General features: G+C 41.2%; 1 protein-coding gene across 1 annotated transcript in view; it reads right to left on the bottom strand.

Moving 5' to 3' along the window:
- The window catches only part of ANK3 (ankyrin 3), a 374228-nt gene extending 353046 nt beyond the window's left edge, over nt 1–21182 (bottom strand). Inside the window, exon 1 of the mRNA XM_056352830.1 lies at nt 20935–21182. Coding sequence (XP_056208805.1) covers nt 20935–20988 — 54 coding nt within the window. The 5' untranslated portion in view covers nt 20989–21182. The remainder of the gene's footprint in view (nt 1–20934) is intronic.
- Between the last annotated feature and the right edge of the window lie 990 nt (nt 21183–22172).

Genomic DNA, 22172 nt, shown 5'->3' with positions numbered 1-22172 from the left:
TGAACTGTTTCTGCTCTGTCAAGTTTAATCAAAAGCAGCCAAAAGTTCAAAATGCCTTGAGTGTCAGTAGGGAGGGGCTGACAGAAAGGATTACTGTGTGGGAAAACCCAGCCGAAAAGCACCTTTCTCTCATCAAAAACATTCTGTCAGCTCATTGCAGAGTTATGCATTTAACAGGTCATACACTAACATACTCAGCAAATGAAAATATATAAATTGTTTGACAGGGATCTTTGTCTTCCTAACTAGCTATCCCCATACAGTAGCAGAGCCGCCATGGGCAGTTTTGGGATTCAGGCTTCTTCCCATACTTGGCTCTGCTCACAATTTCTATCTCACTTCCTGCACCTGACAGCTCCTACCAGAGTGCTTACCAGCAGGCAGAGGCTGTGAAAATGAGACACAGTAGAGCGAGTCATAGTAACTCAGTTTTGCATGCTCCCTCTCTTCCCCCCCAGCCTTCACATGGCCAGTTCCTCTGGCCATGGCTGCTGCCTTCCCAACTGAGCTGATGGCAGCAGCTGGATGAACTGGAGAAGTCTCTGGGAAACAGTAAATCAGCTGGACACAGACGATGGAAATGGAGGCAGGTGCCAGCAAGGTTCACAGCTTTCCCCCAACAACCTCCTCACAAGAGAGCTGTGCTGCCATAAAAGCTCTTCAGACCTGCACAGCTTCAGCCCCTGTGGGACAGTAAGCAAATAAAGATACTTTGCATATCAGATACCCTGCATTAGATCGATCCATGCATTGGTTTAGCATCAATTTTGGAGCTGAATCAATGAAGTGTAAACGGAAATGAAATAATAGTTCAACTGAATACAGAATTTAAAATAGCTACAAAATCATATCCTTCCTCCAATACCTTCATTGCTTTCCCAAAACACTTCAACAGTATAAACTGTTTACACTTCAGAGGCAAGTGCATACAATAGGTATAGAGCTTGTTTTCAACACAGTAGAGAAATAATTACCCTGAACTTTCTACCTCCCACCTGTAATTCCTCCCCTAAAGAAAACAATTGCAAGGCTAAACAGCGATTTAGCTGAATGGCTTAATGTTGGCACTGTGATTCAACAGCCTACAAAACACTCACATGAAAAAGTTCTTATCCATTCTCAACAAACAACAAAATTCATAGCAACAAACAATAATAAAAGGAACTTGTATTTTCATAGTCCTGGAGCCATTCAACCGGCTCCTTCTGGAATCATTTATGCTTTGAGAAAAAGGGGTAAGTTCTTTCCTTTCATTCTCTGCTGGAGAGATTTTATAGTATAAATAGAGTAGAGATCTTTTCATGCCTACAGTAATTAGTTGAACCAAAATTACTTATGGTAACTGATTAACAGCCCTATTATTTATTAGGTGCACTTGGCACAAGATTTGTGTTTTAGCTTCAGTTTTAAAACTTCAGTTTTCTATATTTTACACTGAATCTTCCAGGAAGACTACAATTCAACAGTCACAACACTGCTACTTGTTTCTGGCTCCAGTTCAGATACCCTTGTTCTGGAAAACAATTCATCAGATGCTATAGTGCAAGAGAAAGCACATCTATTCTCAGGTACTTTCCTGAAATACAGCCAAAAGCAAGAAAAACAGCATGATATTATTAATTTGGTAGCAATTCTTTTACCCCACTATTCTTGTCAGAGAGTAAACAGATGTTTGTAGTGAAGGATGCTGCAGTGGAAGAGTAGAAAGTGGTTCAGAACCCATTAGTTTCAGTGTAAAATTAAGCATCCACTCCAGGGTCTGAATAGTGATTCAGGAAGCAATATAATACACTTGGGTCACAAACATCAGGTTTTAAAAAAGCAGAAGCTCTGAGGGAGCCTTTTACCCTGTGGGGTTTTTTTGTTTTCACCTAAAGACATAGTGCTACAGTATTTGTGGCTCTGTAGTTGATAATCTATGCTTGACTTCTTATAGGCAAGCAATCACATTCATTAAATTTACACAGCTTTCATTTTATGAGTACCATCAACAGACCCCCAAACCCCCAAAGAATTTACTTCTCAAATCCCTCTCCACATTGTGCTCTTGCTTGCTTACTTGCTCAAAAGAGCAATCCCCCAAATCCTGTAACTAAAAGGAAACTTATTTGGGCTAATCTGATAACAGGGAGGTGAGAATAGTTGGCACATATAGAAATGCACATACATTATATTTTTCTTCAAAAAAAGTTTATTCTTGGAAGCTTGACTTCAAAAAAGGACATATAGCATTGATTTCTATCACTTATGGATCCCAAAATGCCTTTTCATCCAGCTGTTGGAGGCAACTCTCAGGGCTAGTTGCAATTAGATTTAACTAGATGAAAAATAGACCAGATTAATTTGGCAACATCAAAACAGTCAAACAGCTTAAGGCCAAAGTCTTAAATTTAAGATAAAATTGCTGTTCCCATCTTTACAGGTTTTGTGCCAAAAATACTTCCTATCTTTGATTTAAGGGACCTCCTCCCACTGATAAATGATAAGCATTTCTCATTTGTTAGCTTATTTGGCCTCTAGAGCAAGCCAATTTCAGGTTTTATTTTATTCTCAGAGTAGGGACAACTCCCTTCAGAGAAAAATAAAACAAACCAAAAAATCCTACAGTGGTTCAAAAGAAACAGGGCCTCGTTTCTTCCCTAACTTTGAGATATACACTACAGAACTGAGTATAACTGCTTACATCAAAATTTAGGGATTACAATTCCCTTTTTGGTAGGTTAAATGACTACAATATTTTTTGCAATTCCCCCCCTCCCCTTATTTAAGTTAGCATTCATCAGTGAACATGCTGAGTTTCTTTCAATCACTAGTTCAAACAGTCATACTCCCCATTCACTGCAGAAACATGCAAGTTTTTCTTCAGATTCTCCTTCCAGAGGCCTTCCTTATCTATTTATTCACCACAACAGCGCTTGAGATTTGCCAGTACTAGTATGACTGGTGTTTGGTTGTTCAGTAACATCACAGAAACATTAAGAAGGTACAAGGAAACCTTTTATTTTTTTTTTTCCCCTAACCTGATGGCACAGAATAAAACCACTTGTTTTGAGCAAAGGGAACGGTCTTGGAAACACCCTGGAGAAAAACAATGTACAAGATTACTAGACACTGAAAATGGACTAGCAATTTGGATTTCTATTATTGCACAAAGATCCAAGCTACAGAGGAACCACACACAGAGTAAAAAAAGCGCTTCTGACTGTTCTATAGAAAGAACGTTCAGGGCAAGAAGTCTTGGAAAAGAGCTCAGATTGTCTAGGTATGCATACAGGAAAAGACCAGTTTGTGAAAAGGGATAAAAACTGCCGCCTTCTTAGATCAAAGCCCACCTCCAATGACGGTCATTAATACCTTTACCATGTAGCACAATTCTGGATTCTTAAAAGTCAAGCTGAATGGTCATTCAGGAACGATTAGGAGTAGTGTATGTTTATACACTTAAACACACGGTTTCACTTAGCCATATCCAGGGATGTCTAGAACCACAGGGCAAAGAGGGAAGGTAGGAAATTCCTGTCACCAGGAACTGAGCCCATGTGCTATACTACATGAAGTTAACAGAGGGAGGAAGGATGCCACAGTAGTCGTCCCCATCCCCCACCCGCTTCAGCCAATCTGTACCGTGATTAAAAAAACCCTAAACCCTCACTAAATAACAGTTTAGGCAAAGCTTTGGTCACATATCAAAAAAACCAAAAACAATTTTCAAAAAGTGACTGCAGAGATCTGGAATCAGGTTCACAAATGTAATTCATTAAAGTCTCCTTTTTGCCCATCAACATTTTAAGTATTTCTTCAACCACATTTAATTTGAAGAGGAAGGTCTACTTGCAAAATAGGCTTCTAGTCACTCTCCCTATTGACCTAAAATAGCGTTAAGATCAGCAACCAACTTTTATAAGGCTCAAACAATTTAACCCAGCAGTCTCTTAGGTATCTGTCTGGGACACAGTTGCAAAGTTTACCACCAAACATCATTTTACATTGCTTACTTCCTAAATCTTAAGGCTGAAAGTCCACTATAATCTTGTTTACCCAGAACTGTAGGTTCTTGCTTTATCTGTGCTCCATGTCCTGTATCAGGCTGGCTCTCAGTACACAGCAGATTTTTCTCTGCTTGTTCACTTAGGGCTGCCTAAATTCAACTGACTGTTAAGACAGAGGGAGGGAGGGAGGGAGATGGAAAGAACCAATCCCTCATCCCATCCCCCAGATCTGGGACTTTCCAAGTAGCTGCAACTCAAAAAAAGCAGGAAGGTTCCTCAGTAATATTACATCCATTGTGTTTGTCACTTTCTAGGGAAGTGAAAGCCTCCCGAATTTGCCAGGCTCATTTGCATTTGCTTCAGACGCCAGTTAAACATCAATAAGCATAGTAAGCCTATTCTTGCCACATGGAAGCTTAAATTCTTTAAAGTTTGTAATAGGCTTACCAAACAACAAAACACAAACTGGGACTATATCTGACACCAATTGCTCTTCCAGCTTCTTTCAAGGCATCTCTGAGAATAGATCCTTCTCACCCAAGCACATCCAGTGTATCAGGGTAACAGTAAACTATGAAATACCTGACACAGCACAATTTGCAGGTAAAGTCTCCCACCTTCCTTCCCACAGAAAAACTCATCATGCTTTGCCTTTCAAATAAATCCAAGCAATAGTGAAAATGCAAGTAGAGCAATGTTACAGCTTCTCTGGACGCAGTACCTTATTTTTTGATGTGGAAACTCTGGGGTTCCTTCACAGGAAGGTACACCTAGAACCACCTAGTTGGGCACGGCAGGGAGGGACAAACAAGAAACAAACGTATTCGGGTCTAGTTTGAGAAAGATGTCAGACCAAACCAATCCACGGTATCTAGCTATGCAATGGCTTCACTACATCTTTAACGTGGTGCATTCCAACATCAACTCTACAACCGTTTTGATGGTTTGGCAATTTCTAACACATTGCAGCCTGTGCTGATATATGCAAACATGGCGTTTAAAAGCAAAACACTTATCACTCATTCGGAAAAAATATGAAGCTAGATCTATTTTCTGCCCGCTGTACATTTTCCCTCTAACTTACACTACTTTGACCTGGGTTTCTATTAGTACCAAGAAATACTGCTTTTCTTCCAAATGCAAGGGGGTTTCCTCCTTATTGCTTTAGGATAGCTGTTATGAATCTGAAGCTAAGAATTACATATGTTTCTGGCTTGTGTACATGTGCCACACCTAAAGTTCTCCAGGATCACCGTGTTTTAAAAAAATGCAAGGTTTTGAGGACTAAAAGAACCTTCCTTTCCCTCCTCCTTCCACTAAACACTCAACTTTTTCCAATCAAAAACAAAGTCCACTTGTTAATCCTGAAGTGCTCCACCCTGGTTGACAGCACATCCCAAGACTCAAGTTCTGTAGGACAAGAAAGCAAGTGGTGGGGAAAAAAAAAAAAAAAACACAAACCAAGAAAAAAAGACTTTGTATAATATTTTCATAGACATTGGCATTTGGATCTGACTTACATTGCAAGATGTTTGCTGGGGGAGGAGGGGGTGAGGAACTGCCATTCCCAGTATTGCACATAATGCAAAATTAGGAAGTAATCAAAACATCTCATTCCAAAGAGAACGTACCACAATAACTCTACAGTAGATCATTAAATTAAATCTCATCTCATATGTTGCCTACTATTTTAAACTTATGATGAATAGAAAAAAAATCCCATTATGTCAATGATGTCAGAGACCAAGTCGCACACAAAAAGAGCATCATGCCTTTAAAAGGGCTCAGAATACCTTGACCATGTCTTGCACAGGTCCCTAAAAATACAGAGAAGTGTCAGGCTGGCCAGATGCCATCTGGACAATGTGTCCAATGTCAGACACATGTTCCAGGAGATCAAGGCCTAGCACATAAGCAGGATCTAACACGATCCTAACATGAGGGAGCACCTTCAACAGTTGTGCTGACAAGTCTGATCTCTCTCCCGCCTGCTCTGGTTCTCACCCTTGCTCACACCAGCTAAGTCTTGCTTGCTTCCCTTGCACTCTGTTTTATGATACCAGCTTTGCAATTTCCTAGTCTTTAGCTTTGTTTCTAACCATGCTCTTGCCTGGCCGTTTAACAAGTACAGTTTTTTCAGCACTCCAGTTCCTTCCCTACACTCTCCCAAGTCCCATGCCCTGTGGCAGACTGACCTAAGCCTGTGTCTAAACAGTTGGCATAAGCATCCACACACCCGCCAAAAAGCCCTGCAGGCACCTAAAGCATTGCTACAGATGAAACCCCCTCAGTTATAGAAATCAGTTGAACACAGAGACCTATAGTTTATCCCTAGGAACTCTTGGACTTCAAGAAGTGTTGGCACCTCTATGGTAGTGTGGGGTATCTGTTGTTAAGATAGTTTAAAATTTATCTTCTTCTAAATATTTTGCACTTTGTTTTAAAATAACCTCTGATCACAGGGTTTTACAGTGCACAGATCCTATCCGAGACCACCCTCAGCTATCAGACCAGGCAGCATGATGAACTTAGCACTGAGAATAAGACCTGCACTAACAACAATCTTCAAAATCCTTCTGAGGAGTACAAATAAGAATACATGACCTAAACATCCAGTGTTCTGAGAGGCAAGAGGTACAGACTGCACTGTAATCATGACAGGGTGAACATTAGCGTTGAGCTGTTTCTGACCTTTAACATCATTGTCTTTAGGCTGGTGTAATTTGTACCCTAAAGCACCCTGAAGTCATTTGCTTACAACATAACTGATGTTCAGTATGTCCTAAGAGCAGTGGAAAATCTGATTAATTTAGTGCAGTCCTGGATAGTTTGCAATTCCTACCAAAACTCTAAATACCCTGAAGAATCCTGAGGAAACTAGGAAAATGCATAACATGCCAAAAACACCAGGTGAGTATCAGATTTAAACAGATAAGTGTTGGGATGGCAAGGGATGAGCAGTAAGAAGGGAGAGTATAACTAGGATATTTGAAGTTTATACATTCAGAAGACTTCCAAACATTACATGTCCTGAATTTCAAAACTTATTTTTACTTGTTCACCTTATTAAGCACAGAAGAAAAGCTATTTGTATACAAACGCAAATTAGAGAACTTTCTGCTAGCAAAATACATCATGAAATACATGTTTCTTCCATTTCAAAGCATTTTAGTACAATTTAGTGAAGATTAATATTACAATGTTATCCCCTACAATTTATTTTTCTACTGAGCATGCGATTTTCTACTTGGCTAATCATTTAAACATGATTATGAAACAAGAATACACACATCACTGAGTCTCAATTGAAGACTGCAGAGCTCATTTATTAGAAGTTAGCCATGTCAAAGAAATGAAAGCAGATAAATGGAGTTTTACTGCTGACTACCATCAAAACAAGATCAATTTTCATACATCTCACCCTCCCTCCCCAAGCTGTGGCAGGGGATGGGGAAAGGAGAAAACTTAGTGCAGCACATTATTTAGTAATTTTAATTTAAATTTATTATTATTTATAGCAACTTATTTAAATATAAACTGCAATCTTTTATAAGGAATAGCAACCTTTGAGTCTGAATACAGAATAAAAAAAAATCCTTATACCACAATAAGATATACATTAGAAAAGATTAAGGAACATATTGCTACCTAATTTGTTTCTTCTTAAGAGGTTTAACTGGTAGTGAAATGAAACAAATCTCTATCCATTTTCAAATTAAATTCATTTCTTACAACTAGCAGGTGTGCAGTCTAGTGACCTTTCCACCTTTAATAAAAGTATTTGATCATTATTAGATAGTCCAGTGAGTTTATCCTCAACTACCATGTATCAGTATACAAAGATCTGTTTATCAGCATAACTGAAACAATACAGACATTGATACTTGTTATAAACAAATCATTAACTGGAAGAGTTACTAAAAATAGGAAAAAACACATTCTTCAAAATGGAAGAGCTTTTATATCTAGCATGATCAGAATGTCACAAAGCTCCAGACAATGCTTTGAGGGGATCACTAGTTCAGATGGACAAAAGCCCTACCAGCATTCAACAAGCTTTCTGACCCAGAGAATAATCAGCCACACAGCAGGTATGAGCATGTGCCAGGAAAGCAAGGGAGAAGAACGTTACGACAAGAGTAACAAACCCTTGTAAGCAGGAAAGATCAAAAAGCAGCCGGTAAACTACCAGAGGGGCAGCTATATTGGCGAATTAAGTAAAACAGCAAGGACATTCCTTCCCCCAGGGGAAGTGCAGGACACCTACATATTGGCAGAGGTTTCTGGAGGAACCACAGTCCTAGGGGCACTAGTCAGTGACTGCCAGTAAAAATTCAGCCTCCACTTCTGCTCACCTGGCCCCACACACTAACTGCGCTGGGAGATGCAGTGCATGTTTTTCTACCTTAAGTTCTATACCCTCATTTCATGTTGGGTTGCCTGGTTACACAGGACACAATGCTACACACGAAAAAAAAAAAAACCAGCAGAGATAATTTTGTTGACAAGTACTAAGAGTTACATAGTTGCAATTAACAGACACAAAGAAATTTCAGGTGACTGTTTGACAGCATTACTACAAGTCTCAGAGAGCAGAAAATGCTTTTTCACCACAGATCTTTAAGAAAATCTGATACCAATGCCATGGACGGTCCTCTCTGGTTTGGCACTCACAAGACTTCAGAGCACACAACAGTCCCAGAAAGCACAGAGCTCACTCACAGTAGCGTGTAACACTAACAGGGAAAAGAGCCAACATCTCAGCAGAAAAAGGAAACATTAGTTTGGTTTGGTTTTGGGGGGGGGGGGGGGGGGGGGGGTGTTGGGTTTTTTGTGGGTTTGTTGTTGTGGGGTTTTTTTTTTGGGGGGGGGGGGGGGGGGAAGGAGATTCAGTGGGCTTGGGAAGGTAAGACTGTACTTACTCCACTAGGATACAAGTCTTGCATTTCACTAGAAGTCAGGGGATTCCTAGTAAAATAAATTCAAGCATGGCCTTTCTCTTGCAGACATTTGAACCCAACAGAATTACTTTTTACATGCGTTTTTACTGAAGGACAGAGAGGAGAACAGCAACAACATCAAGCAGTGCAAGATCTATCATTATCTACCTAACCGTAATGAAAGACAAGAAAAATACTGTTGTTGAAGTAAAGGTGGTTACTGTCAGTTACAAAGAGACCCACTCCAGCAACTGTAATCAGCTTTAAGATTTCTATTAATGGCAGCAGGTTTCTGATACTGAGCTTTGTTTGGTATTGTTCATTAAATAAAGCTATTTCTTAATGACCAGCTTTCTGTTCCAGATTAATTGCAGTCACAGCCAAACACATTTAGGTATACATGAGGACTAACAACTGCATCGCAAGCAGCAAAAAACAATAAAATTCCCATGAAACCATGAAGACAGTATCTCTGGATGGACCTTACCAAAACCAGCAACTGAACACCCGGGACCTGACAGAAGTGTTAGCATACTCAGAACCACTGAAGATACCACTGATTGAGAGAAGAGACTCAGATTAATTCATCTTCTACCCCGTCTGCTGCTGGAATCTTGCATCTTCCAGAGGCTATGCTCCATGGCCCCCCTCCTTCCTTTATTAACACACCCCAGTATTCTAAGTTGAAATTCCTGCAATGTGGCTGCCAAAAATACAAGCCATTAGGACAGAGATGGTGCCTGAAACTCTAGCTGCTCAACATCACTATGGTAGAAATAATTTGGCTGGTGAGACCTCCTACGAATATTACTGCCCTAGCAATCTGGCCACATATATTGACTGGTTATCTGCTCCTCTTGTTTCACATCTGCGATGCTTCTTTTTTCCCAGTGATTATTATGCAAATCTCAAGTACATATACTCTAAGATATATTTTTATATATAGTCACTTATTCCTCTAAGTATCTCAACTCTAGAATTCCAACAGCTCAGAGAAGTTGTTCTACATTTCATCCCAATCTTTTCTCCAATTACACCCCAAAAACCAGACCTGATTTTAAAAAGTTACATAAATTTGTCAATCCTCAATACAACCATCACTATTTCCCCTGGTCATTATATCACCTAAATTAGTATACAACAGGACCATATAGTCTCAAGGTGTGTTATTAAGATAAACTGCTTTTCTTCCAACTCTGTTGACAACCACTGCCATTCAGCACTTGTGAGAAGTCAAACCAGTCAGCAGCTCTGCACAGAGCCAATTCCTCTTCAACTGCACAGGCTCTGCCACAGTACGAGGACTAGAGAAAGGCACAAACTAGTGGGTGATTGTATAAGTATGGATGACAACTACTAAAGGCTGTAATCCCTTTTAATATAACTGTTTTATACAAGTATTGCTAGGAATTAAGGATTGCGCTTTTTTTGCCATGGAAGGGATCACATATAGCAGCACACACACAACATTTTCTTTTCACTCTAAAGACTGTTGCAGTAAAGCTTATTACTAATTCTTAGCTGTTCCACTACTATTATTTTAACAGTATTTGCTATATGAAACTCACTACAATGTGTGGACACATTTCCAGGAAGGTCAAGCTTCTTCATACATTATACATAAAACTATACAACATCGGTGCTTTCCAAGGTTCTTAAAGTTTGGAGTTCTACTGAAGAGTACTGTATACAATTGTAACTGACAAAAAAACCTAGCAAGGCCTTTGAGTGGCTAGTACAGCTGGATTTGCTGTGCTTACATCAGCCACAACTGTCACAAACAAGAACAAAGGGGTTTTACATAATAAAACACAAAACACTGAAGTGGTTTATTTACACTTGTATTGAAGGTTTTTTTCAGATACTAGTATCCTTCATGCAGAAAGCTATACATGCTAAACTGCCAAAATCATCTGCATGATGTGGAATTGGCACAAAAGTAAGCAGATGATGAAATTATGTCTCCAAGACAATTACTTCTCCTTCTGTAGATCAATTGGAATGGTAGTCCTTTTGGTTGGTTAAATGTCACAGTCCAGTTAAACATACCATGCAGCTGACTAAAAATTATCATACTTTAGATGCTTCCATTACAATACACTTGTTTTGTTAGCCATAGTAAAAGCAGGGCATGAAAGAAAATGTATACCCATAAAATGCACAAGCTTTATGGAATTTGCTGTTACAAGTATGTTTTTACACTTACTCCTATTAAGTAAAGATTTTCTCCCCAATACCCAGCCTCTGCAATAGCCATATTTGGTACATCACACTCAAACACCCCCAAGAGGGAATAGGTTTCAGCTCAGTATGAGGTTAACGATCTTTGTACATTTGCTTTTCAGGCTATAGATCGCCACTGAACACTATATTTTCTTTTGTTACAGCTTGATCAAGGGAATATTGTTTGACAACAACACATTCTTTAACAAGTTCTTTAGGAAGACGGACACATTAAAGACAAGGGAAAGAGACCACAGAAGAGAGATCTGCATTTCATTAGAATTATGGTGATTGGAACATGAGATGAAAAGTGTCCTTAATCTCTTCAGAGGCACATTGTTAACTTGGACCATTGCAACAAGCAAGTCTAACAATCCAGTGTAATTCATTTGCAGAAGAGACACTTAACACTGAAAGCAGTTTAAATTTAGGCAAAAAAATTGGTTGCTTCTATCCTGTAAAACCAAAGCTGTCACAGTGCAACTTTACTAGTACCAAAACAGATACAGCACAATCGTTAAACCTGGGAGAAAGAGCCACATAGATAAGCAACAGTACTAAAGCTGCCAACCAGGGACAAGACAAGAAACTTTTAAAGGGCAATTAGACAACACTACCTAGAACTACAGTTCTCTTGGAGAAAGGTTGTTTCTTTAGCTCTATCCTAGACTTCCTGATGGGCATGTGAATGTTAGTAAAGTAAGAAAATGCTAGCATACCAGCAATATTGGCATTCCAATTACTAAATCAATCACAACTCATAATCAAAAAATGGGAGCTGGGTTACTGTCCAGATGAGACAAATATTTGAAAATGTGATTACAAGTGGCACAAAATTCCACTGTCCTCTCCCACACGAGCCCGAAGGGCTGATATCCACCAAGAGCTGCTGAAGGTGATAGAGAGGGGCAGAAGGAATGTTAACAATCTTCCCCTTTTGACCCACTTCACAACTGAGATCACAAAGTAGCTTTGCAGGGATGGAGTCCATGAAAAGAAATACAGGCCACACAGGAAAGTGTGCTGAACTGACACAGACTGATGCATATGGGTTTTTTCGTGGGAATTGTTTGATTTGCGACTCAATTAGGAACAGTAGACTGTATATCTCATTTTTATATTAAGACTATTGCTGTTTTTCCTGACATTTGATAAAACAGCTTCATTTAGAACTCTTATTGTTAGTCCTAGATTTTTCCAACCACTAAACCACACACAGGTAAATGCCTTAGTATTTTGCATACCCTTTCAGAAAGGTACTGTTTCCAGTGAGTCTCCCTAGAATGCAGGATTAGCTCCTACCTGAGGATCATTGGAAAAGTATATTGCTCTTCAGAATTGTCACATTGTTTCTGAATATATTTAGCTTGCTGTCTCTGACAGCTGAGTTAAACAATGCAGCGCTTGTTTATGAAACATTACAGAAATCAGAGGAAAGTCTCAACATACTTACGTAACATCTTCTGCAGTGATGAAACCAGGTAGCAAAGCACCCACCTTGCTCCCCTACAACTTTCTGCCATTACTACAGCCCATCTTTCCCTAACTACAGTAACAAAACTCTTTTGAAAACTGTGCTGTAAGCCACATCAAAATGACTAAAGGCTGAAATAAGTTTAACCTGTATCAATATAAGGAAAAGCAACAACTTCAAAAACAAGAGTACCTTTTATTCAATAAGTCATTTCACAAAGTGGTATCAGAGGGAAGGAAGACAGCTAACAGACAGGTTTTTTAGCAAACAGTTACAAGGATCACCAGAGCACAGTAGGTTGGATGCACCAAGGAGGGGGAGGAAATACATAAAAGAAAGTTCTTTGCTGTGTTAGGGTACTGGGAACTAAGGCACTGGAATGAGGTGTTGAGGCTACAGGTTGAGTTCCCAGCCAAGGGTACAAGCACCAAGTCTGAAACTAAGCAAGCCTTGAGATTGAGCCTTGTGAGCCATCTATGCTCCCGAATATAAAAGCTGAGCACCTGCACCAGTTGTGCTGTTCTACATGGCAAATTAAAGAGGCAGATGCCATTTAGGAGATTCTTGCCTTTTCATTATTCACTGTAACTTGTATCCACCAGAGGCACCTATCCCAGAGTAAGGCTGATGCATCCATTTGCAAAGTCATGACCTGTGAAATGATTTGCCTTCTCAGACACATGTGTATGTGCTCTCTCTACACTATTCTTTGAACAGAAACAAGAATAATGAAGTCAGAGAGGAATAAGAAATGAAATTGGTTCTGCCATCAGAAATTCAAAACACTGAATCACACCTATAGATCATTCACCTACAAAATGGGGTCATCTTAGTGGCACAACAAGTCATTGCTTGTAAAAATAAATGTCACAGAAGGAGCAAGTCCATATCCTGAAACATACTGGACTTGTTCCTGTCCTTGTCAGGTTACAGGTATGGTACCCTAAGAATTTGAGCTGAATTCCCCAAATAAAGCAGCAAAGGCTTATGAGGCTGGGGGTGGGGGGAGCAGGGAGAGTGAGCACACTTCTTAGTCAACAGCGTGAATGTGATGAGGCAAAGCGTACCATCACAGAGGCTGAAGTTAAATAGAAAGCAAGCTGCCTATGCTAACTCAGAGCACAGTGCAGTTGCTCCACATTGTACAAGAAAAGACATGGAAAGCAAAAACTTTGGACATGTTGGTACAGATTAAAAAAAAACAAACAAACACACATTAAAAGTGTTTAAGGCCAGATACACAGAAGCCACATGGATGTTTAACTTGTCCTAATTTAAAGCTCAAGAAAACCTAAACAATCTCTTAAAATCAAGCCTAGGTGAATGTAATTCTCAGGTCAAGTGTTTTAACAGACTGTTAAGAGTATCTTCCAGTTTTCACTTCCTTTACCTCACTACACCTTAAAGGCAACTTGCTCCACAGTTCTACATACTGGTTTAGGTACCTCAGATATTACACAAAGGAGCCACATGAGTAGAGATTTGGGGCAATATTAGAATTACTGTGGCTTAAATCTAATCTCTGCTGAGAGATAGTCACTTACAGAAATTACTTAAGGTAAATACAAAAACAAAAGAAAACCAAAACCACCACCAAAATATAACACACCACTTAGTTTCTCTTTTTAAAGAAATTCTAAAAATCATACTGAATCCCCCTCTTTATTTTTACAGTTGTCAATAACATATTTTCCTTTACAGAAGAGCACCAAGGTCACTGAAAGGTAACCAATGAGTAATTTTAAGTTTTGAAAAAGTTACCAGATTCACTCACTCCTATAGTTTTTCCTTCAAAGATTATTGTAAAGTCACTAGTACTCTTTCTGGGTTTGCTAAGTTAACTAACCTCTCCCTTAACACCCATGACTTGATTATCACTGTATGTTACTACTGTTAATTTTCAATATTATAGAATGCTTCTACCTGTAATTGGATTACTCTTCTTTAGAAATGTTTTTAGTTTCCCTGAATGTAGTACTGACTGTTAGAACAGAAGGCCACCCGACTCATCTTTTATATTTAGTTTTTAATGTTCTATTATATCCCAAAGATATAATTTAAAGAGCATATTAGGGTCACTTGTCCATGTATGCTTCCCCCTCCCCATTCAAAGACGCGTACTTTACCTCCTCACCTGACTTTACGCATCAATCCCCAAAATACCTTCATAAGAAGGTCAGTCCTGCAGTACAGAAACAAAGTAGTCTGCTTCTTGGGATTCCTCCACAGCACAAACAAAAAGCTCTAAAATAAGGGGAAAGAAATGAAGAAACAAGGAAAAGTCTAATGACTTAATTAACTGTACTCAATAAGCAGCACCTGGACTTCTGCTGCTTACCCATCCCCCTCCACGAGCCTTGCTTTCCCATTCCAAGAGCCTGACTTTTGTGGTTTTAAGAATCTGTTGTGGGTTCACATGTAGACCAGGCTTATCTCAGCAAGAAAAATTTTCTTTTAAACTAAATTTTCATTTAGTTTAAAACTAATTTTCAATTTTCCACCTTAGTCAGACCTATTCTCTGTGTGACTAGTTCTTTTCACAGTAAGTCCAGCAATTTCAGGATGAATTTTCTTTGACCCAGTCCTAAAGCTAAACAGGTGTTTTGAGGAAACAGAACCCACACAGAAACTGCTCTGTTGCCTGAGGCTGCACTAAGCTAGAGTGACAGAAATGAGTCTGAGATTACAGGGTGGAAAAGAGAAATTAAACCCCTTGCCCCCAAAAAAGCAAGGACAAAAAACAGAAAAGCAAATAAGCTTTTAAGAGCGAGACACATGCAACAGAAAAAAAAAAGTCTACACAATAGTCAGTTGAGGCAAAACCAAGAAAGACTTATTTGCATGTAATGTTCCTATGAAAATGTCTCAAGTCCCATGTGGTGGGAAACATCCTTCTAAATTCCAAATTCAGAATAAAAATAAAGACTACTGCCTCAACATCTTCCCAATGCCAACTGCATTATAGTTTGCTATTTTTTTTGTATCAAATACAAATCAATTTTTTCTACAAAAATACAAATATCAATACAGTAACAGGCAAAAATTCTGACCTGACAGAAAAATAAAAGAACGACTACTGTTGATCATTAGGTCAGGGTGTGATATTATAAATAAATATAAATAAAAGGTCATTGTTACCTTTTCCAATTTCTACTCTTTCATAGGGCAAACTGTCACAGAAGCTTAAAGAAAGCAATATAGATTCTGTAAAGAGAAAACCACACACAAAATATAGGACTAGTAACAGTAGCATGCAAAGATCATAAAACTAACTCACGTCTGTTCTACACAGATTATCTGAAAGTGACCTTCACTAGGATTGCTTTAAAAATACTTTCCAAAATAGATGCTATATCATAGAGGTTTTTAAACCTAAAATCAAGCCATTATGAAGACTCTCCATAAGAAACCAGCTTTCATGTGACCTGCATAAGCTAATAACTACTCTGTCATTGAAGAATGTTATTTTAGTTTCCCCTACTAAAAAGAGCTGTCATCACAACCTGTTTAAAATAATACAGAAGATCAGTGCAGCAGCTTAGCCAGCTCTTGCTTTAGGACCAGTCCACAAATGCTCCTGACTACAGCTACACAGAACTCCTTTCTTTAGCTCATAATGTTTTCCAAGTCATTATCAGATGAAAGCAATAACACCTACTGATAAAGTCATGATGCCTACATCAGATATAATATGGAAACTTTGAACAATTTCTCCTTTGAAGGGCACCAACTTAAGTATACTCCTGGAGAATAACTTTCTGAATTTTATAAGGACATTGAAGGAATTGTGGTACCTATGTCTCTTCAATAAGTCAACGGGAGCTGACCTTTTAAATGGATTTAGTAGAAGAAATTACAATCTAAGTAGTTAAGACTAAATTTGTTTTTTTGTGGGATATCTCAAGAGAATGTGGAAGAAGAGCAGTCGCTACTCAAAGACTAAACAGGACTTGTTTTGCTCAAAATGCTACTAGAACTGGGCAAGAGTACACAATCGTCACATGAACGAGGCAATGACTGACACAAGCAGAGCAAGGTCCCTCAGAATTTCACTATCACACTAGTCAGTATTTTAATACAGCAATTATCTTTGCCATCCTCTTCATCCTCCTTACTCATCATTCTCAGCCTGTAACATTCCCTCTCCACATAGTCATACTGCATCCCAATGGCAAGGACAGCAGAAACAAGTAACTATTATTTTCCATGTGAATGTTAACGTAATGTAATTCAACACTGAACAGCAAGAGCTAATAGAATTATCAATCAGGCAGCACATGTAAGAGTAACAAAGTTTTGGCATTTCTTAACTGCTGAAGATAACAGTTTGGAGTGCCTTCTTTTTCCCCTCCCTCTCCAGATTAAGAAAGAAAAAAACATGCAGCATTTCCAATTTTTGTCTTATTTTTCGAATTTTCAGTGAAGAAAGAAACGCCAATTAGTTTTATCACATTAAAGAAAAAATATATTTAATATTATTTTGAAGGGTTTGTTTCGGAAAATTCAAACTTTAAGACACTCATTTTCTTTCTTTGACTTGTCAGCATCATAAACACTTATTTAACATCACGTGTGTCAGAATTCAAGCATAAAACCCACAGAAATAATTATGTTACCCTTATGCCCCAGGTTCTATGCCACTCTTTGCTCCTCTGGAAAAAAGCTAACAAGTGCCTCAATCTGTTTAAAAATAATAATAAAAAAAGCTTCCTTGGGCCAAGTCATTGTCAAACTCCCTCAAAGAGCTAATGAAACTTTGCCTGATTAAAGACTGAAAAACAATTCTTTTCTCAGAATTAATGCAACATGTCAGTTCTTATTTTGTCATTCCGAGAGGCATGCCAAACAGGAGTACAAGTACCATTGTCAACAGCTTATCATGAAACCTAAAGTATATGGGAAATATTCCCACTTCAGACAACACAGAGCAACAAAAATAATTTTTGATGGGTAATCAACCACTGGATTAGTATGTCAACAGTTTTTACACAGTGTCAAAAGCACTGAATTTTGAGAAACCAAATGCTTCGTATGTAAGAACTGAACTCCCAGTTTTCCTCCACACCAAAGTTCTTGAAGAAACTGACAAAAATGTGGCATAAAACCAGAATAGATGGCAGTGGCAGGAACTTGCCTATACCGAACACTTCTCTAGAACTGAGACTCGGGTAGTCTGATCTCTATACCAGACAGGTGATTGGGGGTGTTTGTTTTTCTATTTTTGTAACTGCAGAACTACCATTTTCCTCAGATTTCAAAGACTGAAGAAAATTTATATTTATTATTGTTTTTCAGAGCAGCTATGATTGGACTTGCAGTCTTACAGATCACACTGTGAAATCAGTTTTCTACTTCAGCAGTAAACAATTTGTTATGAAAGAATAACCTGGTTTTCATATTGGAACAATTTGGGTTTTTTTCTTCCCCTGCACAACAGTAGGGCCACTGTCTCCTCTTTTCCCGCCAACACCAACAAGAGGAAAAAAGTATAAAAGTTTCTCATTTCTAAAATTCAAAGTCAGATCTCCTACAAGCCATAGGCAAGCCCCAAACTTTCAGTGCTACAAACTGACCAGATATAAACATTACAGAATAAAGCACAGCACTGTCCGTGACCTACAAGCACAATTAACCTACTTTTAGGTGTTGACTTTTAGTAGTACTCAGTGTTGACTTAGAACTGACATAACAGAAGACCTAAACCAAGAAAGGGCCTTCTACTCTTCCTATTGCTTTTTAAAAACACAAACTTCTGCACAAAACATTTCAGAATACACCCAAATGAGATAAAGAGCAAACAGAGCCATCCTAATAATAAACACCAAAGTAGTGCAGTAATACAAAAACATTTTTCATAGCAAGTTAACGTCTTTCTTAACGTTGTTACACTGTTTGACTCCCTCTGCAAAGCTTAGAGGTTATCTTTGGAAAAACTAGAAATAGATTTTTTTTTTAAAAAAAGGAAAATATATATTTATCCACAACAATTATTCACATGAATTTGCAAGTCACTGCACTGTAACAGATAGTTCTCATTATCTTAAAAAAAAACACAATAAACATATCACCAATTAATTATTATTGAGAAGAGATGGGAGAGGTGACAATTTTTCAGTAGCAAAACTCCCCAAGATTATACTCTGGCATGTATGGACAGAGCAATGGCACAGAATAGTACAGTATCATTTTGCAACAGAAATCAAGCTAGACACATCAGCAAGTCCCCAAGTATCTAGGATATCAGAGCAAGATTGATGGCGGCACAAAAAGTTTCTTGTAAGGAAGTCAATAAAAACACTTATTGTTTCAAAGCATGCCCCCATTTCCAACACTGGGCATTAACAGTACCTCAAGAACTGAGCATCTTCCACACCTACCACGCTTGGCGAGGGAAGGGGGGCAGGAACGCACCCAACCACATAAAAAGACACCCTAAAAGTTTAAGGCCTGACCTAACAATCTTCTAAAACCAATGAGAAATCTGCTGCCCCTATGGTCTGAAAATGAGAGGTCAGAGGCCAGAGAATAAAGCTGAGTCTCCCCAACAGCCCTGAGGCTACTCCAAGCCCAAGACAGAACATAGGCAGTATGGAGACCGAGAAGAGTGAGCTTTAACAACTCGCTGCTTCAACGCTTTCAACTTTTAATTGCCTAGGCTGCAGACCTTTCAGAATAAGTTTGGAAACTGCCCACTTGGCGAACACGCAGGAGTTCACATTTTCCCCGTTTATCATTGAGCCAGCTGTTGAAAGACATGAAGCAAAAATGCGCGGGGTAGCAACACCACAGTAAGAAGAGCTGCCTTCACATCCTAGGAGCTCTCCCAGGTCTCACGAAATAAACAAGCTATGGGCAGGCACACAGCAGCTTGCCGAGCCAAAACTTAAAGGACCTGACTGCCAGAGCTGTGCTTTACTTCTAGTTGATCAGTCCTCTTGGGGCATTAATTTACATTCCATTTTAAACCACGAACACTGGAGAGATTTGAGGGAGAAACATGAGAAACCATAGCGCTCCACAATGAAAGAGATAACCAGACAGAGAAGATGAGATATTAAATGTTTCAAGTAGTAGCAAAAGCAGTGTTAGAAGCAGGGAGGTTTAACGATTCAAAAGATACCAACCTCAACCAAAAAAAAAAAAAAAAGGAACAAAGGATAAAGCTTATTCACCCTTGATTAATTATAGCTTTAATCTCAGAGTGTTCAGTTTTAGTTTCAGGAGTTCTGGGCATATAGCCCAATTAAAAAAAAGTCACATTTATCATACTTTCCCAATCCCTTAAAAGTTACTTCTGCTGGGAAAAGTATCGTTTTGCTGGACAGACATTGTGTAATAGGCTGAGATGTGCTCTATTTTTGCCATGAGAACACAAGTCTTCACAGTCAAAATGGATTACACTGCTTGCGTTCAGTTGGCAGAACGTTGGACCCACTTGCTCACTCATGACACAAGGCAGCATTTGCTAGAGCAATAAACACAGCGATCACATCGAATACCTGAGGGACACGCAACACTGAGGCAAAGCTCCTTCCCCTAACCCTGCAGCCTGCGTCGAATGCTGCGGAGGAGGGAGGACCAGGCAGAACGCTCCCATGGCCACAGTGCGACGAAGCCTTCCCCAGCACCTTCTTCTTGCCCACCATGCTGGGGGTGGCTTGCCACGGACACCCCGGGGACAGGGCCACCCCGGGGAACAGAGCCACCGCCTTCACCAGCCGCAACCCGCGGGCCCGGATCAGTGGGCAGGCACCGGGGGAGGAGGGAGGCGACCCCAACCCTTACCTACGAGGGCCGCCAGCCACCATCCCTCAAGCTCATGGCGGTTCTGCGGCCGAGGTGTGAAAAACGAGCCCGCCCGCCCAGCGCAGCACATGCCGCGCGCCAGCCCCTCGGCAGCCGCTGAGGCACCGCCACGGGCCTGCGCCAGCCGGCGCACACGGTGCTGCTTCAACACCTTCCACCGCGGCGGGGTGGCCGGGCGAGCGGGGAGAGGCGGCCCGCCGCCAGCCCTCACACCGGGGCCGCGCCGCTCCCCCGCCGGGGGCTGCCCCGCGGCCGGGCGGCGACCGTTAACGGCCGCGGCAGCGCGAGCCACCCCAGTTCCCGCCCCCGAGGTGCGCGCGCCCCGCCGCCCGGGGCCGCCGTCGGTGCAGCCGCTCGCAGCCCCGGCGGGCGCCGGCCCCGCTCTGCCCGGTAGCGGTCAGGAGGAGGAGGAGGAGGGAGGAAGGACGAAAAGCAGAAGGAGCCGCCGGCGCCCCTGCCCTGCCCGACGGCCGCGGTGCGGGACGCGGGGCTGCGCGCTCACCTGGTCTGTGCCGCCCCGTCCGGCGGGACGGGAGGAGGAGGCGGCGGAGGCCATGTTGCAGCGCTCCCAGGCACCTCACCTCGCCCAGCGCGGGGGCAGAGCCGTGCCGGGCTCACCCCCGCCGGCAGGCGGGCCTGCCCCTCGCCGCCACCGCCCCCTCAGGTGGAGCCGAGCCCCGCCGGTGCCTCTCCTCCCGCGGCGGGCAGGGCAGGGGCGGGCACACTCTGCTCCCGGGGCCCGGCCGCCCGCTCCGGGGGCCGCCGCCGTCCCGCCCCGTCGGCGGGCAGCGGGGCGCGGCCTCGCGGCTGCGGCCCGCGACGCCGGGGCTGGCCGGGCGCTGCGAGCGCCCACGAACGCCCGCAGGGGGGAGCGCCCCGCGGGCTCCGAAGGGCCGGGGAGCGCCGGAGCCCCCCAGCCGCCCGCCCGGCTCCTCACCTGGGAACGGCGGCTGCCGCGCCGGTACAGCGCTCAGGAGGGCGCGGCACAGGGAGCCCGGCTGGAGTTTGCTGATCCTAAATTAAAAAGGAACCAAATCCTCCAGCTCAGCACTAATGAACTCCTCGCAACAGTTAAAGGGCTGCCCTTGGTTTTCCATGATGAATGCTACAGGTGTAGTATATTTCCTATAATGCAAATGCAAAGTCGCTCACGTGTGAAAAGCAAGAAAACAGCTGGCATAGGCAGTGCTGCACGAGCTGTGTGGGGGATGATGAGCCTGAGGGAGCCAAATTTGTCCAATTTTGTCCAGAAAAGCCACCCTGGGGGTGTTCTCCCCCCCCCAGCCAAAGCTGGTGGCTCTGCAGGGCTCACATGGGAGCTGCTGCGTTGATCTAAACCAGTAGCTCTACTTGTACTTTTTCCTAGTATTGAAAAATATTTTAATCAGTCTTATTAAAGTGTGTTTTACCACAGGATTTGAAATTGTAAAAATATTGTAAGCACAATTAAAATCATTTTAGTTTTATTTAAACGACTTGATCCCATCATCTTAGCTTTCCTCTGCTCTCAAAAGCCTGCCTTCATGCACCCAACTTTTTCTGTTTTCGTTAGAATTTGATTTACCTGTTAGCAGCGATTAAACACAACAAATGCTCTCGAGCACTAATTTACCTAGAAATATTGCTGATAACAGCTTAATCCAGTTACATTTTACTACCATGGGTCTTAGTGGTGTAGGTGAAATTTACGGAGTGAGTGCCCAGCTGGATAAATTGACTGTAGTTGTTTATTTACCTTTG

This window comes from Falco biarmicus, chromosome 9 (assembly GCF_023638135.1).
Source record: "Falco biarmicus isolate bFalBia1 chromosome 9, bFalBia1.pri, whole genome shotgun sequence".
NCBI classification, from domain to species: Eukaryota; Metazoa; Chordata; class Aves; order Falconiformes; family Falconidae; genus Falco; species Falco biarmicus.
The sequence above is the reverse complement of the archived record's forward strand: the minus strand, read 5'-3'. Positions and strand labels throughout refer to the sequence as shown.